At 39.3% G+C, this 14,824-nt stretch overlaps 2 protein-coding genes across 2 annotated transcripts; both read left to right on the top strand.

Moving 5' to 3' along the window:
• The first annotated feature begins 251 nt into the window (after window positions 1-251).
• phpt1 (phosphohistidine phosphatase 1) lies at window positions 252-1,894 on the top strand. The gene is made up of 3 exons (XM_049738235.1): window positions 252-603; window positions 1,086-1,213; window positions 1,316-1,894. Exons 1-3 carry the CDS (start codon window positions 438-440, stop codon window positions 1,406-1,408), a joined length of 387 nt encoding a protein of 128 aa, XP_049594192.1. The 5' UTR covers window positions 252-437; the 3' UTR covers window positions 1,409-1,894.
• Window positions 1,895-2,108: 214 nt separating this feature from the next.
• On the top strand, window positions 2,109-12,833 carry mamdc4 (MAM domain containing 4). The gene is made up of 29 exons (XM_049737476.2): window positions 2,109-2,707; window positions 3,484-3,567; window positions 3,746-3,907; window positions 4,024-4,149; window positions 4,248-4,481; window positions 4,636-4,761; window positions 5,479-5,634; window positions 5,740-5,843; window positions 5,935-6,090; window positions 6,275-6,365; window positions 6,467-6,580; window positions 7,302-7,394; window positions 7,477-7,614; window positions 7,702-7,841; window positions 7,949-8,057; window positions 8,152-8,256; window positions 8,440-8,574; window positions 8,645-8,772; window positions 8,850-9,066; window positions 9,793-9,930; window positions 9,992-10,119; window positions 10,229-10,319; window positions 10,443-10,592; window positions 10,781-10,906; window positions 11,037-11,161; window positions 11,244-11,349; window positions 11,469-11,644; window positions 12,073-12,138; window positions 12,216-12,833. Exons 1-29 carry the CDS (start codon window positions 2,635-2,637, stop codon window positions 12,249-12,251), a joined length of 3,633 nt encoding a protein of 1,210 aa, XP_049593433.1. The 5' UTR covers window positions 2,109-2,634; the 3' UTR covers window positions 12,252-12,833.
• Window positions 12,834-14,824: the final 1,991 nt, after the last annotated feature.

Below are 14,824 nucleotides of genomic sequence, written 5' to 3'. Positions count from 1 at the left end.
TGTATCATATCATATCTGAAAAATATTACTGATGTTGCGTTTGAGGGACCAAGTGGTTCTGGCTCCGTTCTTTTCTCAATAAAAGTTCTGACTTGGGGAATGCAATTATTTTATTCACATATTTAAAGTAAATTACTCTATGATGAATTTAATAAAATTTGTTTAAAAATATTTTTGTTTTGGTCAAAACATTCGAATAGCGCATAGTAAATCAATCAGACGGATAGGTTGTTTTGAAAAACAATAAAAGGAAGTAGTTTGACGATATCGGAAGTGAGCTAAGTACGAAACACCGTTGTTTGTGGTGGTATGAATTTTGAGTTTTATTCCCGTGTTTACATGGTGCATTTAACGAGCCGAAGCGGATTTTGCACTTAAAACAGGAACCCTTAGTTTCCTATCTTATTTTTCGCGTGTGACTGTCAAGTTGTGTGAATATGTGCACACAAACGAAAGCTGCAGCCCGCATGGTAAACATCCCGCAGGCAGACATCGATCCCTCTGGAGTATTTAAGTACGTCCTCATCAGAGTTCACAGCAAAGAAAAAGATGACGACACGGAAGTTGATATAGTCCGTGGATACGGCTGGGCTGAGTACCACGGTAAGTGCTGCTGATGTGTTACAAAATAGTATAGCCATAAAATAAAAATCTCTATGGCTATTTCTGTCATTGTGTACTGATGTCCACGAGACGCTGTTGCAACATTTAGCTGGGCCCCATAATGTTAATAAAGTGAAAAAAGATTCACTCATTTCAGATCCGAATGCTATGCAAAAAATAGCCACGAGATGGCAGCCTAACAAAACAAACGGAGCATACTGTACAGGGTGTGTGCCATTGTCGTATATCAGGTTTTTTTTTGCATAATAAGCAATGCGACAGAGATCAAAATCTATAGTGGTTAAACTGCATAGAAATGCATGGCATTCATCCATAGGCATGTGATATGAAATATGAAATAGCATCATCGTTTTTTCTTTGCAGCTGTGATTTGGAGACTGTCACCATTAAGTGTGACATCCAGAATGTAATCTTTTTGTAGTGCACATATTCATATGAAATAACTCTTCTTTGCATGTCAGCGGATATCTATGATAAGGTCTCGGAGGAATTGGAAAAGGATGGACTCCTGGACTGTGAGTGTGTCGGAGGGGGAAGGATCAGACATGATGCCCAGGCGAAGAAGATACACGTCTATGGCTACTCGATTGTGAGTGTCCAGTTCGGTGCAGTCACGCTCCCCTTCAAATATTCAAATAACAGTCAAGTTACCAAGTGTAAGTGACTATTTCTGTGGTATTTTTTCATACAGGGGTTCGGAAGAGCGAACCACGCCATAACCACTGAGAAACTGAAGGTTCAGTACCCGGACTATGAGGTGACCTGGGATAACGAAGGATATTGAAATGAACTGTAACAAAAAATATGATGGCCGCTCCTCCGCTGAGCTAGACTTTAACATTATAGATCATTTTCATCATGAATTTTTCGATGCCACAAATACATCCCGACACTATTAGGACTTATTTATCTCTAAATATTCCAATTCTCAACTTCTCATGTATTTTTTTTCCACAGTGGTAACTTTTCTTGGTAGGACATTGAAAAATCAAAATAGGCAAGGGATTATTTCATAATATACCATTTCTGAAAGTTTTCAGAATCGATTTTATTGCCTTTGTCAGTTTTTACAGATTCAGTGCTGACTTATCTGTAAATATATGAAACATATTAAAGCCATGCCAACTTGATAACTTTCATTCTCATTGAGCTTTAAAGTACAAATCTTGATACATCTATTTTTTTTGTACATTATTGTATGGTGCTTATGTACAGCAATATCCCTAATTTGGTTGAGTTCATCTCAAATAAATGCACACACTATGCAAAATTGGTGTTTCCTTTTGATTTAATCTGCAGTTAGGAGCAGAAGTACTGGACAATGACAGTGTTTAAGTGATTTGAAATCACCATGGATTTATGACAAGTCATTTAAGTTTTTTCATCATTAATGAAAAAAAATATATATATATAAAATTACACACACTTTATTTTTTCCCTTACTGAATGGATAGAATCAACAATACCATTTTATGTTGACCTGGATTATTTTTGATATTTGCATTTTATCCAAGAATCTGACCTGAAAGTCAGAATTCTGCGACTAAAGTCAGATTTCTGAAAATAAGTCAGAATCCAGAATTCTTTTTGTTCTTCACTGGCCCAAATTCTCTTGCGTAATCACCATTTCATTGATCTGAGAGACAGACTCAAATAGTTAATCATGGGTGTGGATAATATTAATTTGGGTATTTTTTTAATAATCTTTTATAACGTTTTTTTTTCAGGATGGAAAATTTATATAAGACAAACTCTAAAATTGCACATTTACGTAGTTCTTTTTTTTATCATTAAAAAGATACTGGTACATTTTCTACATGTGTACATGCTCTATGTGAAATCTCTGCACATTCATTTGCCACGGTGCCTTAATACACTGGTGATGTTTATAAGTAAGATGCATGCTGGGAGAGCTTAAAGTCCAGTTGTTATCTTTTCGGAAGAAAGGCAATAAGTAAAGGAGGTAAAAGTCAGGTTCAGGATTGTCAGATTGTTCCTTGAGCTGCCAAGATGTGGTGGAAAAGGAGCTTTATTCATCAAATCAGGAGCTCCGCCATTATCTTGGCTTTGATTCTGCACTTGGGTAAGTAATAGCATTTTTCACCGTGCTTCATAAAGTGTGTTTTATTTGCTCTGATGAAATATGATGTTGAATTTGCCAAAGTGAAATCATTCATTTTCATTCAAAGTGTTTATCTTGGAACTAATTGACCTCCAAAACAGGACAAAGTCAATATTTGTACAATTTTTTTTTTGTGTGTGTGTAGTTATTCTAAATTAGTATATTCAAATATTGGTCAGTTATAGCCACAAAATACGTCTTGAGCTTTTATCAATAGTAGAAACACTTCTCGTCATGATGTAATCTCTGTGACTACCACGATTATAGTTATTTAGAAATGGCACATCTGTGTCAAAACTAGAGTAACTTTATTTTTATTAGAGTGAGAAACAAACAACCATAGACATGCAAATTATATAGCAGCCAATAAGTATGAACCTCATCACCCCAAGAGGATGTGCCGACAATAGATACACACATGGTATATTTGTCCAATGTGGTCTTCAACACATCTGATTGAGAGACCTTTGGATTGACAGGTGGCATTTTCCCAGCATCAACTCGCTAACTTTCCTTCTGGCCTCTGAGCCTTGAATTGTGCCATAAACTCTGACAGTCATGAACTCTTCTGATAAGAGATCAAAACCTGGACATGCATGATGCAAAATTCAAATGCAATGTTGATTTTCAAAAAATAGAATCAATGCGAAATAGGAAAGCTGTTTTTAGATGTTCCTCTTGAGCTAAAACGGAACCATTCAAACTTGAATGAACACTGTTCTCTTCCTTTCACGCAGCTACTTCTCAACCATGTCTCAGCCCTGAGAGGAAATGCGACTTTGTGTGTGACTGTTTGGATTGCGATGACGAACAAGACTGCGGTATGGTTATCGACATTCAACATCTATCCAATCATTCATTCTTAATAAAGTCAGGATTGAGCTGGAAATTATTTATCTTAGTCTTTGGTATCTAAACTAGGGTGTGTAGACTTTTTATAGGCACAGTATTCAAACCCAGAATTGCAAGGCAAATTTAAACTCTTTATTTCCTTTCAAGGCTACAGCGGGAAGGGATTTCAATGTGATTTTGAGGACACAGGAATATGTGGATGGAAGGACCAGTCCTTGAATGCAGCATACAGGTGGGAACAGCGTCAAAGAGGTGACACACTCCCAGATAGCGGACCATCCTCTGATTTTACCACTGGGACTGCTTCAGGTATGACTTAAAAACAAATAAATGTAATATTCCACTTTGTCGCAAAAGAAGTTGGGGAAAAAAGATGAAGTGGCGAAATCCGGCAATAAAATGTACGTGTAATACGTTTCCCACAGGTTGGTTTATGGGTGTAACAGAGGTCAAGTCCTCTGGTGTCAAAACTGCAGTCCTTGTTTCACCAAAGATGCAAGAGTCCTCACCAACATGTCGCCTTCGTCTCAGATATTTCCTGTGGGATTCAGGTACAAAATGTTTTTTTTTTTTTTAAATTGCAGCGCATTATGATGTGTAATATGACAACACGGACCGGAGCTCAGATATGAATGTGATGTCCTCGTAGGCGAAACGGGTCTTGGCTCCTCTCCACTATTTGCATCTGTCCTACACAATGACTTTGAAAAAGCCATAGTGTGGCGGCCTGAAACCACCAGCGTCCGAGGATGGAGGGAGGCCACTATCTTTCTGGGCCGCATCGCTGAACCTTTTCAGATCCATCTTAACTCAAGCCGCTTGCAGGGGCGGAGAGGAGATGTTGCTGTGGATCAACTTGAGTTCCTGGACTGTGCTTTGCCCTGTGAGCACCCAAATTTCTCAATTTCAAAACACCACCCCACAAAAATTCAAAATTTCCCCACCACACTGAAAATATCTACAATACAGACGAGTAAATTAGGAATAGGAATAAAATGCTTTGTAAATTGAGTTGTTCCCACTCCTTACTTCTCCAGTGCCACTACCTGGCAAAGAGTGTCCGGCCGAAATGCTGGCGTGCAAACGTGGGGGCTGCGTCACCCAACGTCAGGTATGCGACGGCACTGATGATTGTGGCGACAGGACCGATGAGGAGAACTGTGGTGAGTAATCACAAACAAAGAAATGGCATTAAGCAGCTGTATTGATATAAAGATTCAGTCAGTCAGTTGAGTCGCAGTTTGTCAAGTGGTGGAACACAACCTGAGATTTGTCCATAATGACTGAGGTCGCTGTATTTATCGAGTGAAACCATGTTACTCAGTGCTAATAAATCGTTACATTGATTTGTATGATTTATAGTTAACTGCACTATCATGTGGGTTGTGCAGTTAATGGAAATTCAAATAGAATTACAATTGTCACACTATGATTAAAAGCTATTTGTTTTTTAAATACAAGGAAGTTGAACTTTTATTTATACAATTGCACTTTTTTAAAAATTTTACAACATATTTTTATAGGTTTTGTTTGATCCAAAGTAACTTACATTGTATTTTCAAACAAATATATTTGTTGTAATATTTTTCATTATGTTTAAACACATTCTTGGTTTTACTGGAAAAAAATGATCATTTGAATAATAGTGATTTTAATTAATGCCAAAATAATTGGGATAATGTTTTTTTCATAATCGAGCAGTCCTAGCATCTAGTCAGCTATGATGAAATCCAGTCTCCCTGTGACCTTAACAAAGCTCGTGTTATTGTTCTACACCACTGCAAACTACAACATATGAAATTGTGTGAATATCGCCGGTATTGTCAATCAACACAACAGTTAAAATAGCACTGTGTAACTTTGTGCGTATTTGTGTGCAGAGGGATATCGGCGCTGTGACTTTGAGAAAGATTTGTGTGATTGGGACCTGAGGTCATTGTCCAATTTAAAATGGATAAGGACCAATCAGAAAAACGTATCCATAACAGATCCTCTGAAAGGACCAGGACGGGATCATTCCAGCAACAGCGCATCGGGTACTACCAATTCTAATTCATTATTCAACCATGTTTTTGCGCCATCATTTATTTTACGCCATCTTTAGTCTACTCTACTTACACTAAAGTTAACGAACATTGCAGGTCACTTCTTGTATGTCACGGTTCCCGATGAAGGGCTTAGAGAAGATTGGGCTGCTTTCCAAAGTCCTCGCCTTGAACCCACCAATAGTACTCATCCTTGCAAGGCAAGCCGACATGTTTGCTTCGTTGGCTTTTTTTTTTTTTTTTTTACACATTCATGTCATTTGATCCATGTCCGTCAACTTCCTGCTTTAGATGGTCATGTACACGCACCAGTTTGGGCCGAGGTCCGGTGGGCTGACGGTACTGGTGGCTGATAAGACAATCTCACCAGTGTGGAAACGAGGTGGAGCTCTGGGTGATGTTTGGGTAAAAGCTGAAGTGGAAATTGTCAATAACTCAACATTTCAAGTGAGTGTTTCTCCTAAATCCACATACACAAAACACACAGTTGTATTTTTTATTTTTAGACAAATCATTTTCAATGCAAGGCCAAACATTTAGTATGTGCAGACAACCGGTCTTGTATTTATCCTTGAAATAATAGTGTTGCTTCTTTATGCAATTTTTTTATGTTTCCTCAATTATTTGACAGATTCTTTTCATGGCAGCAGTCAGGGAACTCTCCTATGGAGGTGTCGCTATCGACAACATTGTATTGTCTCCTGAATGCCGCAGGTCAAATGGTAATGAGGACAAATTTTACGGTTCGGCACAATCAAATAGTCTAAAAAATAGAGTTTCCTCGTTATTTGAAGTAGTTGCAGTGACACACTTTTTTTTCCAGAAAGTATCTGGTTGGATAAATTCCCTAAATCTCCCAAAAACCCTTGCACGGTGCCTGAAAAGTTGTGTAATTTTGAAACCGACTGCCAGGGAGGAGAGGATGAAGCCGTATGTGGTGAGTGTATGAAACTTGTTTGCTTGCATTTGCATTTGCATACATGGTTCAGCCGGTCGACCCGTTTTGCTTAACAAGAAACAGTAATGAGTCATTTTATTGTGTTGTAGATAATTCAGTCCACACCCTTGGGATCATATTTTTTTTCTACCTGCAACTCCATAAGTATTCGTACCTTGTCGTTTATTAGTCACTTGTGTCTGGTCCCACACAAAGACTCTCACGCAAATTATGTTGTTCTCTTTGAAAATAATGAAGATCGGGAACCACAGTATATAGCCTAGTGGTTAACATCCTTGGCACACACTTTTAAGATTTTAATACATACATATTAGATCAATTGAAGATTAAAAATTGTCCAAAATGCTCCAGGTTTGATTCCCCTAAGCATTGGTGGAGGATTTTTTTTCTTGGTGGGGAGGCAAGGATGTCTTTTTACAAACCTCAAACATTTAAAAAAAAAAAAATCCTGTTAAACATTCTACATCTGTTCCCTATGGGAGAAGGGTGGAAATGTAAAAAAAAGAATTTCCGGGAAAATATCCAAAAGTGGCCTGTCCTGGGAGGTCCAAGCATTTTTCAGGAGAGATGACCTTCGCCACTGATTTTCACAGTGAATTGGTGGTTCTGCTTTATACTAACTAACAAAATGGAAAACTTTGATTTGACTTCTGATCCATACAATTATTATTCTAATATTATTGTCTTGTCTGAGTCACAGGAGACTTCTCGTACCATAAAGGCAGCTCAGGCTGGACAGACACAAGCATTGGGAGTCAGGGTTGGGTACTTCACCAACATTTGTCAGAAAAAGGTACAGATTGACACTGATCATTGGTTTATACATTTGTTTATGGGAGATAACCACACTATAAATGCATGCTTATTTTTGACAGAGGAGTACCTTTATGTGGACGAGGCCCCAGGTCAGCAATTGACTAAGGCGCAGACACGGACCCCGCTCCTGGGCCCCTCTGGCCCTGCTTGCACCTTACAATTTGATTTTTCACTCACTGGAGATTCAGATCATATTGGTACACTTATCAGCTACATTTCTTCATATTTTCTCCCAGGATATATACGTACAACAATGATTTGACCATTTTATTTCTTGTCCCTAGGTGACCTATCGGTCAGAGTGATAGACAGCATGTTGGGTGTGCAGGCTGAATTGTGGGAGTTCAGTGGAAAGACAGGAATAGGGGAGGCAGAGTGGCAACCTGCACGAGTGGCCATCGAAGCCAGGAAACATCGTTTTCAGGTGCAACAGATAAAAAAAAAAACAAAGAAAACAGTCAAATTATGACCAAACCCTGAATCATTTAAAAGATTTTCCATCTTGGCTCATCTTTTCCTTTTCTCCATCAGTTGGCATTTGAATCTCGTGTGGTAAAACTGTCCCCTTCCACCAAGATTAAAATAAAAAACGTTGACTTCACTGGTTGCCATGCTGACTATTATCCATCTTCTTCAACGGGTAACTTTTATCATTATTTTATCAAGATCCAAATGGAATGGTCCGTAACACTTTGCCGCAATACTCTGCTTTATTTTGCATGGTTATTGGGAAGCAATGTCATGTAACTTTGAAGAAGGGTTATGTGGCTGGCATCAGGATAAAAGTGACAACTTTGACTGGTCACTGTCCGATGGGATGGACCACACCATCGGGTTGGGTACGCTCATATAACTGTGCTTGATGACCATATAGTGTTTTAGAGGGTCTCGCTTCCTGAGTGCACATTCATACAATTCTATATGTATGCAATGTTTGTAGAATGAAGCTAAATAGTTGCACTAATCATCATTAGCACATCCAATATGTTACATCACTGGATTTTTTTTCACTCTTGTCATAGGTAAAAGTCTTGTGGTGGACATGTGGAGTTCCTCACTGCATGGTGTTTTTGGACGATTACTGTCATTGCCATTATTACCTGGTCATACCGGCCTCTGCCTGACCTTCTTCTACAAAATCTATGGGCCAAACAATGGTGAGGTATTCAGCCAGGATAGCTCATCTACACGGTTGTATCATATCTGAATATCATTATCTTCTCTTAGGGGCTCTCAATGTGAAGTTATTTGATGAGGATGGTTATGAGAAGTTGCTGTGGACCCGCAATGGAGCTCACGGCAACATGTGGCATGAAGCACAATGCCCAGTGCCTCACCAGTTAACAACATATCAGGTATACCGCAACGTCCTCCCTATTAATCACTTTTGCATTTAGTATCTCACTTTGACCAATATTTACTCCACCCACAGCTGATGTTTGAAGCTGTACGCTCCGGTTTTGATGGCCAGGTGGCCATTGATGATGTGACGTTGGTGCCCCGTCCCTGTTCTGTGCCAAGGTTGTGTTCTTTTGAGGGTCAGCAGTGTGGCTACATCAGTTCTGGTCCGGTTTATTGGGTCCATAGAAACGGACTGACTGCAAAAGCGACGGAACCCAAAAGCGATCACACTCTGGAGACAGAACTGGGTAATGAAAAGTACCTTTTTGTCTAGTACTGTACATGAACTGCCACAACATTAGTCAAATATACCGTATTTTCCGGACTATAAGGCACACAGGACGATAAGGCGCACTGCAGTAAACGGGCCAGGTTACATCATGTCAGATTTTGAATCCAAATCAAATCATTCTCCATTTTATCTTTTTTATTTCAACTTCAGATGCAACAAATTCCTTTATAATCACAAAATAATGATCCATAGTCATTTTGATTCATGGTTCATAGTCTTCAGCGGGCCACTTATGATTGATTTTATGACAAATGCTTCGGGACAGTTTAAATTTAGACGGGCCAAATGCGGCCCGCGGGCCGGAATTTGGTCCATATATAAGGCGCACCTGACTATAAATTTGAGGTTTCTAGGTTCGCCTTATACTCCGGAAAATATGGTACACAAATAATAATTTCTCAAAAATACTTTTGATTGACATTATCAAAAAAGTGTTTAAACAGTCAATGTGTTTATTATTCAGGTTGTATTTTGGAGTAATTTGAACCATACTGATATACATTTTTACATGTATTTGGTTGCTCCACTTAGCTACTCACAGGAGTAAAAAAAAAAAAATTCGAAATCAGCAACACTACATAAGATCGAGTGCAGTCAATGGAAAAACTGACACCTAAAGAAGGACTCATAATTAACAATTCTACATTTTCCATACATTTTTCCTGTTCTGTGTGCACTGTAGGTTTCTACATGATGGTTAAAACTGGAAGAAGTGTCCTTCCCACTGGCGCAATCACAACTCTCACATCGCCTGTTCGCCAGGGAACAACTCGTACTGAGTGTGTAAATTTCTGGTATCACATGGGAAGCGAGAATCCAGGTGAGTCCCCCAAACAACAAGAAGTCACACACACTATAACATAAGTGTGAATTATTTGCAGGCTCTCTGTCAGTGTATATGAAGCCAGTGAAAGGTGAGAGGGTCAAGATCTTTATGAGCAGTCTGAACCAGGGAGATGTCTGGCTCCATGGTAATGGCAATATCTCCAGCAACCTTCTGGACTGGCAGGTATTAAAATCATCAACTTTCACTGTAAATATCAGACAAATAAAAAGTCGAGGAGATATCCTAAAAGGGATCAAAATGTCTTATTGATAGTTGAATTTTTGTTATTTAGTTGCAGTTTGAAGTCACAGGAAGAGGAGGAAAAGACACTCATATTGCAATTGATGATGTTTTCCTTTCTGCACATCCATGTGAAAATCAAGGTATGGTGATTCAACGACATACCCCAAGTTATTCTATTTTAGTCCATGTTTAATATCGTAAAAAAAAATATCAGATTTACCTACGCAGTCTGTTTTTCATGCTGATGTTGGACATTGTCTTAGGTTCAAAGTGCAGTCTCGAGAAAGGAATGTGTACCTGGAGTAACACTCAAAACATCAAGCGGGACCAACTGGATTGGGAGTTGACGAGTCACGAAAAAGAGAACCACTACTTTACCCCCTCGGAAGACCACACACTTGGAACGGAGAAAGGTCAACCGCAGAACCAAATCAATCAATCAATCAATCAATCAATCAATCAATCAATCAATCAATCAATCAATCAATCAATCAATCAATCAATCACATTTTCCTCCCTTGAAAATCCCAAACAGAAGAATACGTCAAGGGACAGGGTGTGTCCATTTCACAATGACCATCTTCCCATCTCCTTTTTCCAGGTCACTTCCTGTTCATTTCAAGTAGCAACCGGACAGCAGCCAACCAGAAGGCTCATCTGCTGAGCCCTCATCTACCTCGGACAAAAGGCACTTGCTTGAAATTCTGGGCCTACAAACCATATTCATGTAAGAATCAGGTTTTAGAGATCGTTCACAACAGTTTTGTTTTAAACCTGATTTGAAATGTTCTGTGAAAAACTGCTTTGGTTTATAACAGCCTGTGTTTTTTTTGTTGTTTTTTTTGTGCATGTGGTAGCGGACAGCCAGCTAAGGGTGTGGACATTGTACAAAGATCTTCTCAATGAGCAGCTAGAGGTGAAAGAGCTAGGGGGACCATGGAGACGCTTTGAGGTTGACATCGTGTCCACTGAAGAATATCAGGTTAGACTTTCACATCATTTAATCAACATTTACTCAACCTCGCCGTGACACTGAATTATATCTATTCTGCTGTTGTTGCCAGATTGTGATTGAGGGAATCAAAGGTGCTACTGGTGTTCTTGCCCTTGATGACATTGAGTACACCATCGGTGTCAACTGTGCTAAAAAAGTCACGGATGGAGCCACAAGTAAAGAGAATCATATCAAGAATCCCATATTTTTAGTTTAAAACAAAAGTCAGAGTCATATCTTGTGTTAAGTATCCAAAATGATAACAAATAAAACCTTCATTTTATTTCATCTGTAGCCTCAACCAAGTCCAATGCAGGAGGGATTGCAGCATCAGTCATTGTGGTGCTGCTGCTGATTGGCACATTGATTGCCCTGCTTGTCTACTACCTACGCACCCAAATGACAATCAGGGCTTCATCTCCCGAAGCTCACGCCGGTTTCAGCAACGAGACCTATGAAGCAGATGTCACGGTATGTTCAAGCTGTAGAGCACAGGTGTCAAACTCAAGGCCCGGTTGACCAGATACGGCATTTTATGTGGCCCGCGAAGACAAATTGTGTATCAAATTCGTGTGTCATTACTAGAATTGCAAATTGTCTTCACTTTTAATAATATCTTTTTTCTTTAATATTTTAATATTATTTTTACTCGTCTGATTTGAAAACGAGTTATTTGTCAGTTTGTTTTGTAGCTTTTACTGTATAGAATATGAGGTGCTCGTACATTTATTTGGGTTGACAGTCATGATGGCCCTACAAAAGAAGCTATGATTACAATACGGCCCGCGAAAAAAAAAGAGTTCGACACCCTTGCTTGTAGAGGAACTCTAACAATAACCTCAATCTAGCTCTATCCATGTTTTTTTTAATGTTTTTATTTATGTTCTCCGTGCGAACAGGAAGACCACGTGAGAGTTCCACCAGCACAATCTCACCCGATGGCAGCTGGGTTCAACATTGTCTCTGTACGTGTCTACAGCTAGGATAGCATCTTTCCACTACACTATAGGCACTATTCACTTCTACCCAATATTGTGTGCAGGTCTCTGCTGCTGTCAGAGAGAGGGAGGTGGCGTGAGAGTGGACGAAAGGCGGTCTCGCCACCTCTCGTGGCTTCGTGAAATTTAGGCGATATCACAGCAGAAGAACTGCTTGTATCGGCCTTACATCACACATGCACACACACACCAACGCACGCACACACACGTACAAATACTTGCATAGTGAACACAGTAAAATCAGCACATATACTGATCCCGTGATGACCTCGAGGCTGAGCTCATTGCCGAAGGAAGTGAAGGTCCATGTGGAAAACTGTAGGAACGCTCCTTAAGTTAGAAAACACCATCTTCTCCAAGTGTGAGCATTCCTTGAGATGAAGTGCGACGGAATGTCATGTAAGTTTGAAGCACAAAAGCTCATGAGGATGATAGGTGTTGTCAAACAATTGTATGATGGACATCAACTGTGATGGATTATCAGGAGAAAGATTTTTTACAAGGTTGATTTTAAATTGGTAGGGTGCCCTACCGGGAAAGCGGAAAGGAGGAATGATAGTCAAGAAAAGTCGACCGATTTCTGAAGGATATTTTACATGCTTTAAACCTGTGTAACTGATAAATACTGTACAATGTGTACATTAAATTGATGAGCATTGAAATGTTTGGGACTGTCATTTTAATGCATACCTGGGAAGTAAGAAGAAACTTTTTGAATATTAACTACAATGCAGCCAGAATAAACACATTATACAATCTGCATAAGGTGGTAATCTCCCGAATCTAGGGTTAGCAATATTTTTTTTAGACTCGATTATTCCATCGATTATTCGAATAATCTGATACAATTGTATTTGCGTTAAAGTGGGTTCAAAATCTTTTCCCCCAATTGCTATTTATTAACCAATTATATTTCTTTAACTTTGTCTTACCATTTAAAGATTAAAAACAGCTCTGAGAACTGATGGTCATTGTTTTCCCAGGTAAAAGCAGATGTTTGCAAATTTCTTATTTTGATTAAACATAAAAGATAAAGCAGTCAGCTTTTATGAAGGAACAGAGAAATCTGACTTTTGAGAGACTGGAATCAGAAGATTTGGACGATCTTTAGTTAACAAATGTCTCTAAACCATTACTCGATTATAACAATACATGGCGATTAATTTTATAATCAGTTTGTGGTCGAGGAATCAATTAATTGTGACACCTCTAGAAGAATCTTAACACACTTTCACAGCCTTCTCTCTCACACTCCTGGAAGGATTCTTCTGGGATCCTCCATCATAGTTTTTCTTCTCGCTTCCATGGAACATGGGTGAATTCTAACAAAAGGTGCTTTCCTCCAAGTTGAGTATAAGTAATTGCAGTAGCTAAATGCTAAAATGTTGGCCACCTGCCTCATATTCATCTTTTAATGTCATGACCAAATGCCAATTCAGTCCGCACGCTCACGCTAAAAAAAAAAAAAAAAGAAACTTTCTTTTCAGAAGCCGATGAGATCATCCTGTCCCTAGCAACAGTCTGGGCTCAGTAACTCCCGTCATTCAGATGAAATACGTTCATTTAAAGGATGCTTGTTGTCATGGTTGCATGGCTAGTGCGTGACCACATCTGCAGCCATTTGTGCCTGGTGACTTGAAGGACCAAAGAGAAAGAGTAATCAAGGGACACAAAAATTATGCTTTATTATTTTTGCCCTCATTGTTTCTTAGGGGTGTTAATGCTTCAATCCTTTTGAATGGATCCCCTCGTGCTCATCGTCTTGCTCTACGTAATGATCGCACATGAGCTGATCTGTGGGTGGATGCAGCACCGGAGACAGAGTGTCAAGGGGTGCAATCAGACTGGACCTCTAATGCAGTCGAGGTGTGTGTGATTTGCTTTAGTCAAAGTTATGTTCAGTGTGATGTGCTGTAATTGTAACTGAACCAAGAATTTTAGAACGCGTCTTCAAAATTAAGCCAACGTTCACACTGCAAGTTTTATTAATTCAGAGTTTGGGGTGAGATTTTTTTTTTTTTTTAACCGTTTACATTATATGATAAATGCGACATCAGTCAATTCAGTGTGTAAACCAAACGCATCTCTCAAAATCACCCATATGCCGAAGAAGCGACGTCAAATCAAAACCAAGTCGCTGGTTGGGAATCATTGCATTACAGTATACTGAATTTATTTTGTGTGTTCACTCCCCAGCACTCGAGGGTGTCAAGGAGCATGGTGGAGAGGCAACCACTCATCCACAAATACCAGGAGAAACCAGGACCTGAGAAAGTCCAGACGCATCATGAGAAAATCCTAGAGTAAAACACAAATGGACGCACACATTTTTTAAGACATACATTAACTAAAGCTTATCACCTTGTTTTGAGGCTTCTATTCTTCTTTGACCAAGATCTTGACGGTAACTATGCCAGAGCTCCCCTGTTAAGAAGAACATTAAGGAGAACCTTCTAGAAGGAAAACCCTCTCTGCAGCACTTCACCAAACAGGCCTGTATGGTAGAGTGGCCAGATGGAAGCCACTCTGAAGAAATCAACACATGGCATCCTGGCTGGATTTTGAGACATGGTAATTACAAACTTTCTGGCTCCTAGTCTACATTTTTTTGAACTTTCTACTCAAAGAAAAATGCTGCATACACTAAACATAA

The sequence above is a fragment of the Syngnathus scovelli genome, chromosome 13, assembly GCF_024217435.2.
Source record: "Syngnathus scovelli strain Florida chromosome 13, RoL_Ssco_1.2, whole genome shotgun sequence".
Taxonomy (NCBI): Eukaryota; Metazoa; Chordata; class Actinopteri; order Syngnathiformes; family Syngnathidae; genus Syngnathus; species Syngnathus scovelli.
The sequence above is the reverse complement of the archived record's forward strand: the minus strand, read 5'-3'. Positions and strand labels throughout refer to the sequence as shown.

Coding starts and splice junctions, on each gene's coding strand:
- phpt1 (XM_049738235.1), top strand. CDS start 438: ATGTGCACACAAACGAAAGCTGCAGCCCGCATGGTAAACATCCCGCAG. Junction 604..1,085: donor CGGCTGGGCTGAGTACCACG/GTAAGTGCTGCT, acceptor TTTGCATGTCAG/CGGATATCTATGATAAGGTC. Junction 1,214..1,315: donor ACGTCTATGGCTACTCGATT/GTGAGTGTCCAG, acceptor TTTTTCATACAG/GGGTTCGGAAGAGCGAACCA.
- mamdc4 (XM_049737476.2), top strand. CDS start 2,635: ATGTGGTGGAAAAGGAGCTTTATTCATCAAATCAGGAGCTCCGCCATT. Junction 3,568..3,745: donor CGATGACGAACAAGACTGCG/GTATGGTTATCG, acceptor TTTCCTTTCAAG/GCTACAGCGGGAAGGGATTT. Junction 12,139..12,215: donor CTGGGTTCAACATTGTCTCT/GTACGTGTCTAC, acceptor TATTGTGTGCAG/GTCTCTGCTGCTGTCAGAGA.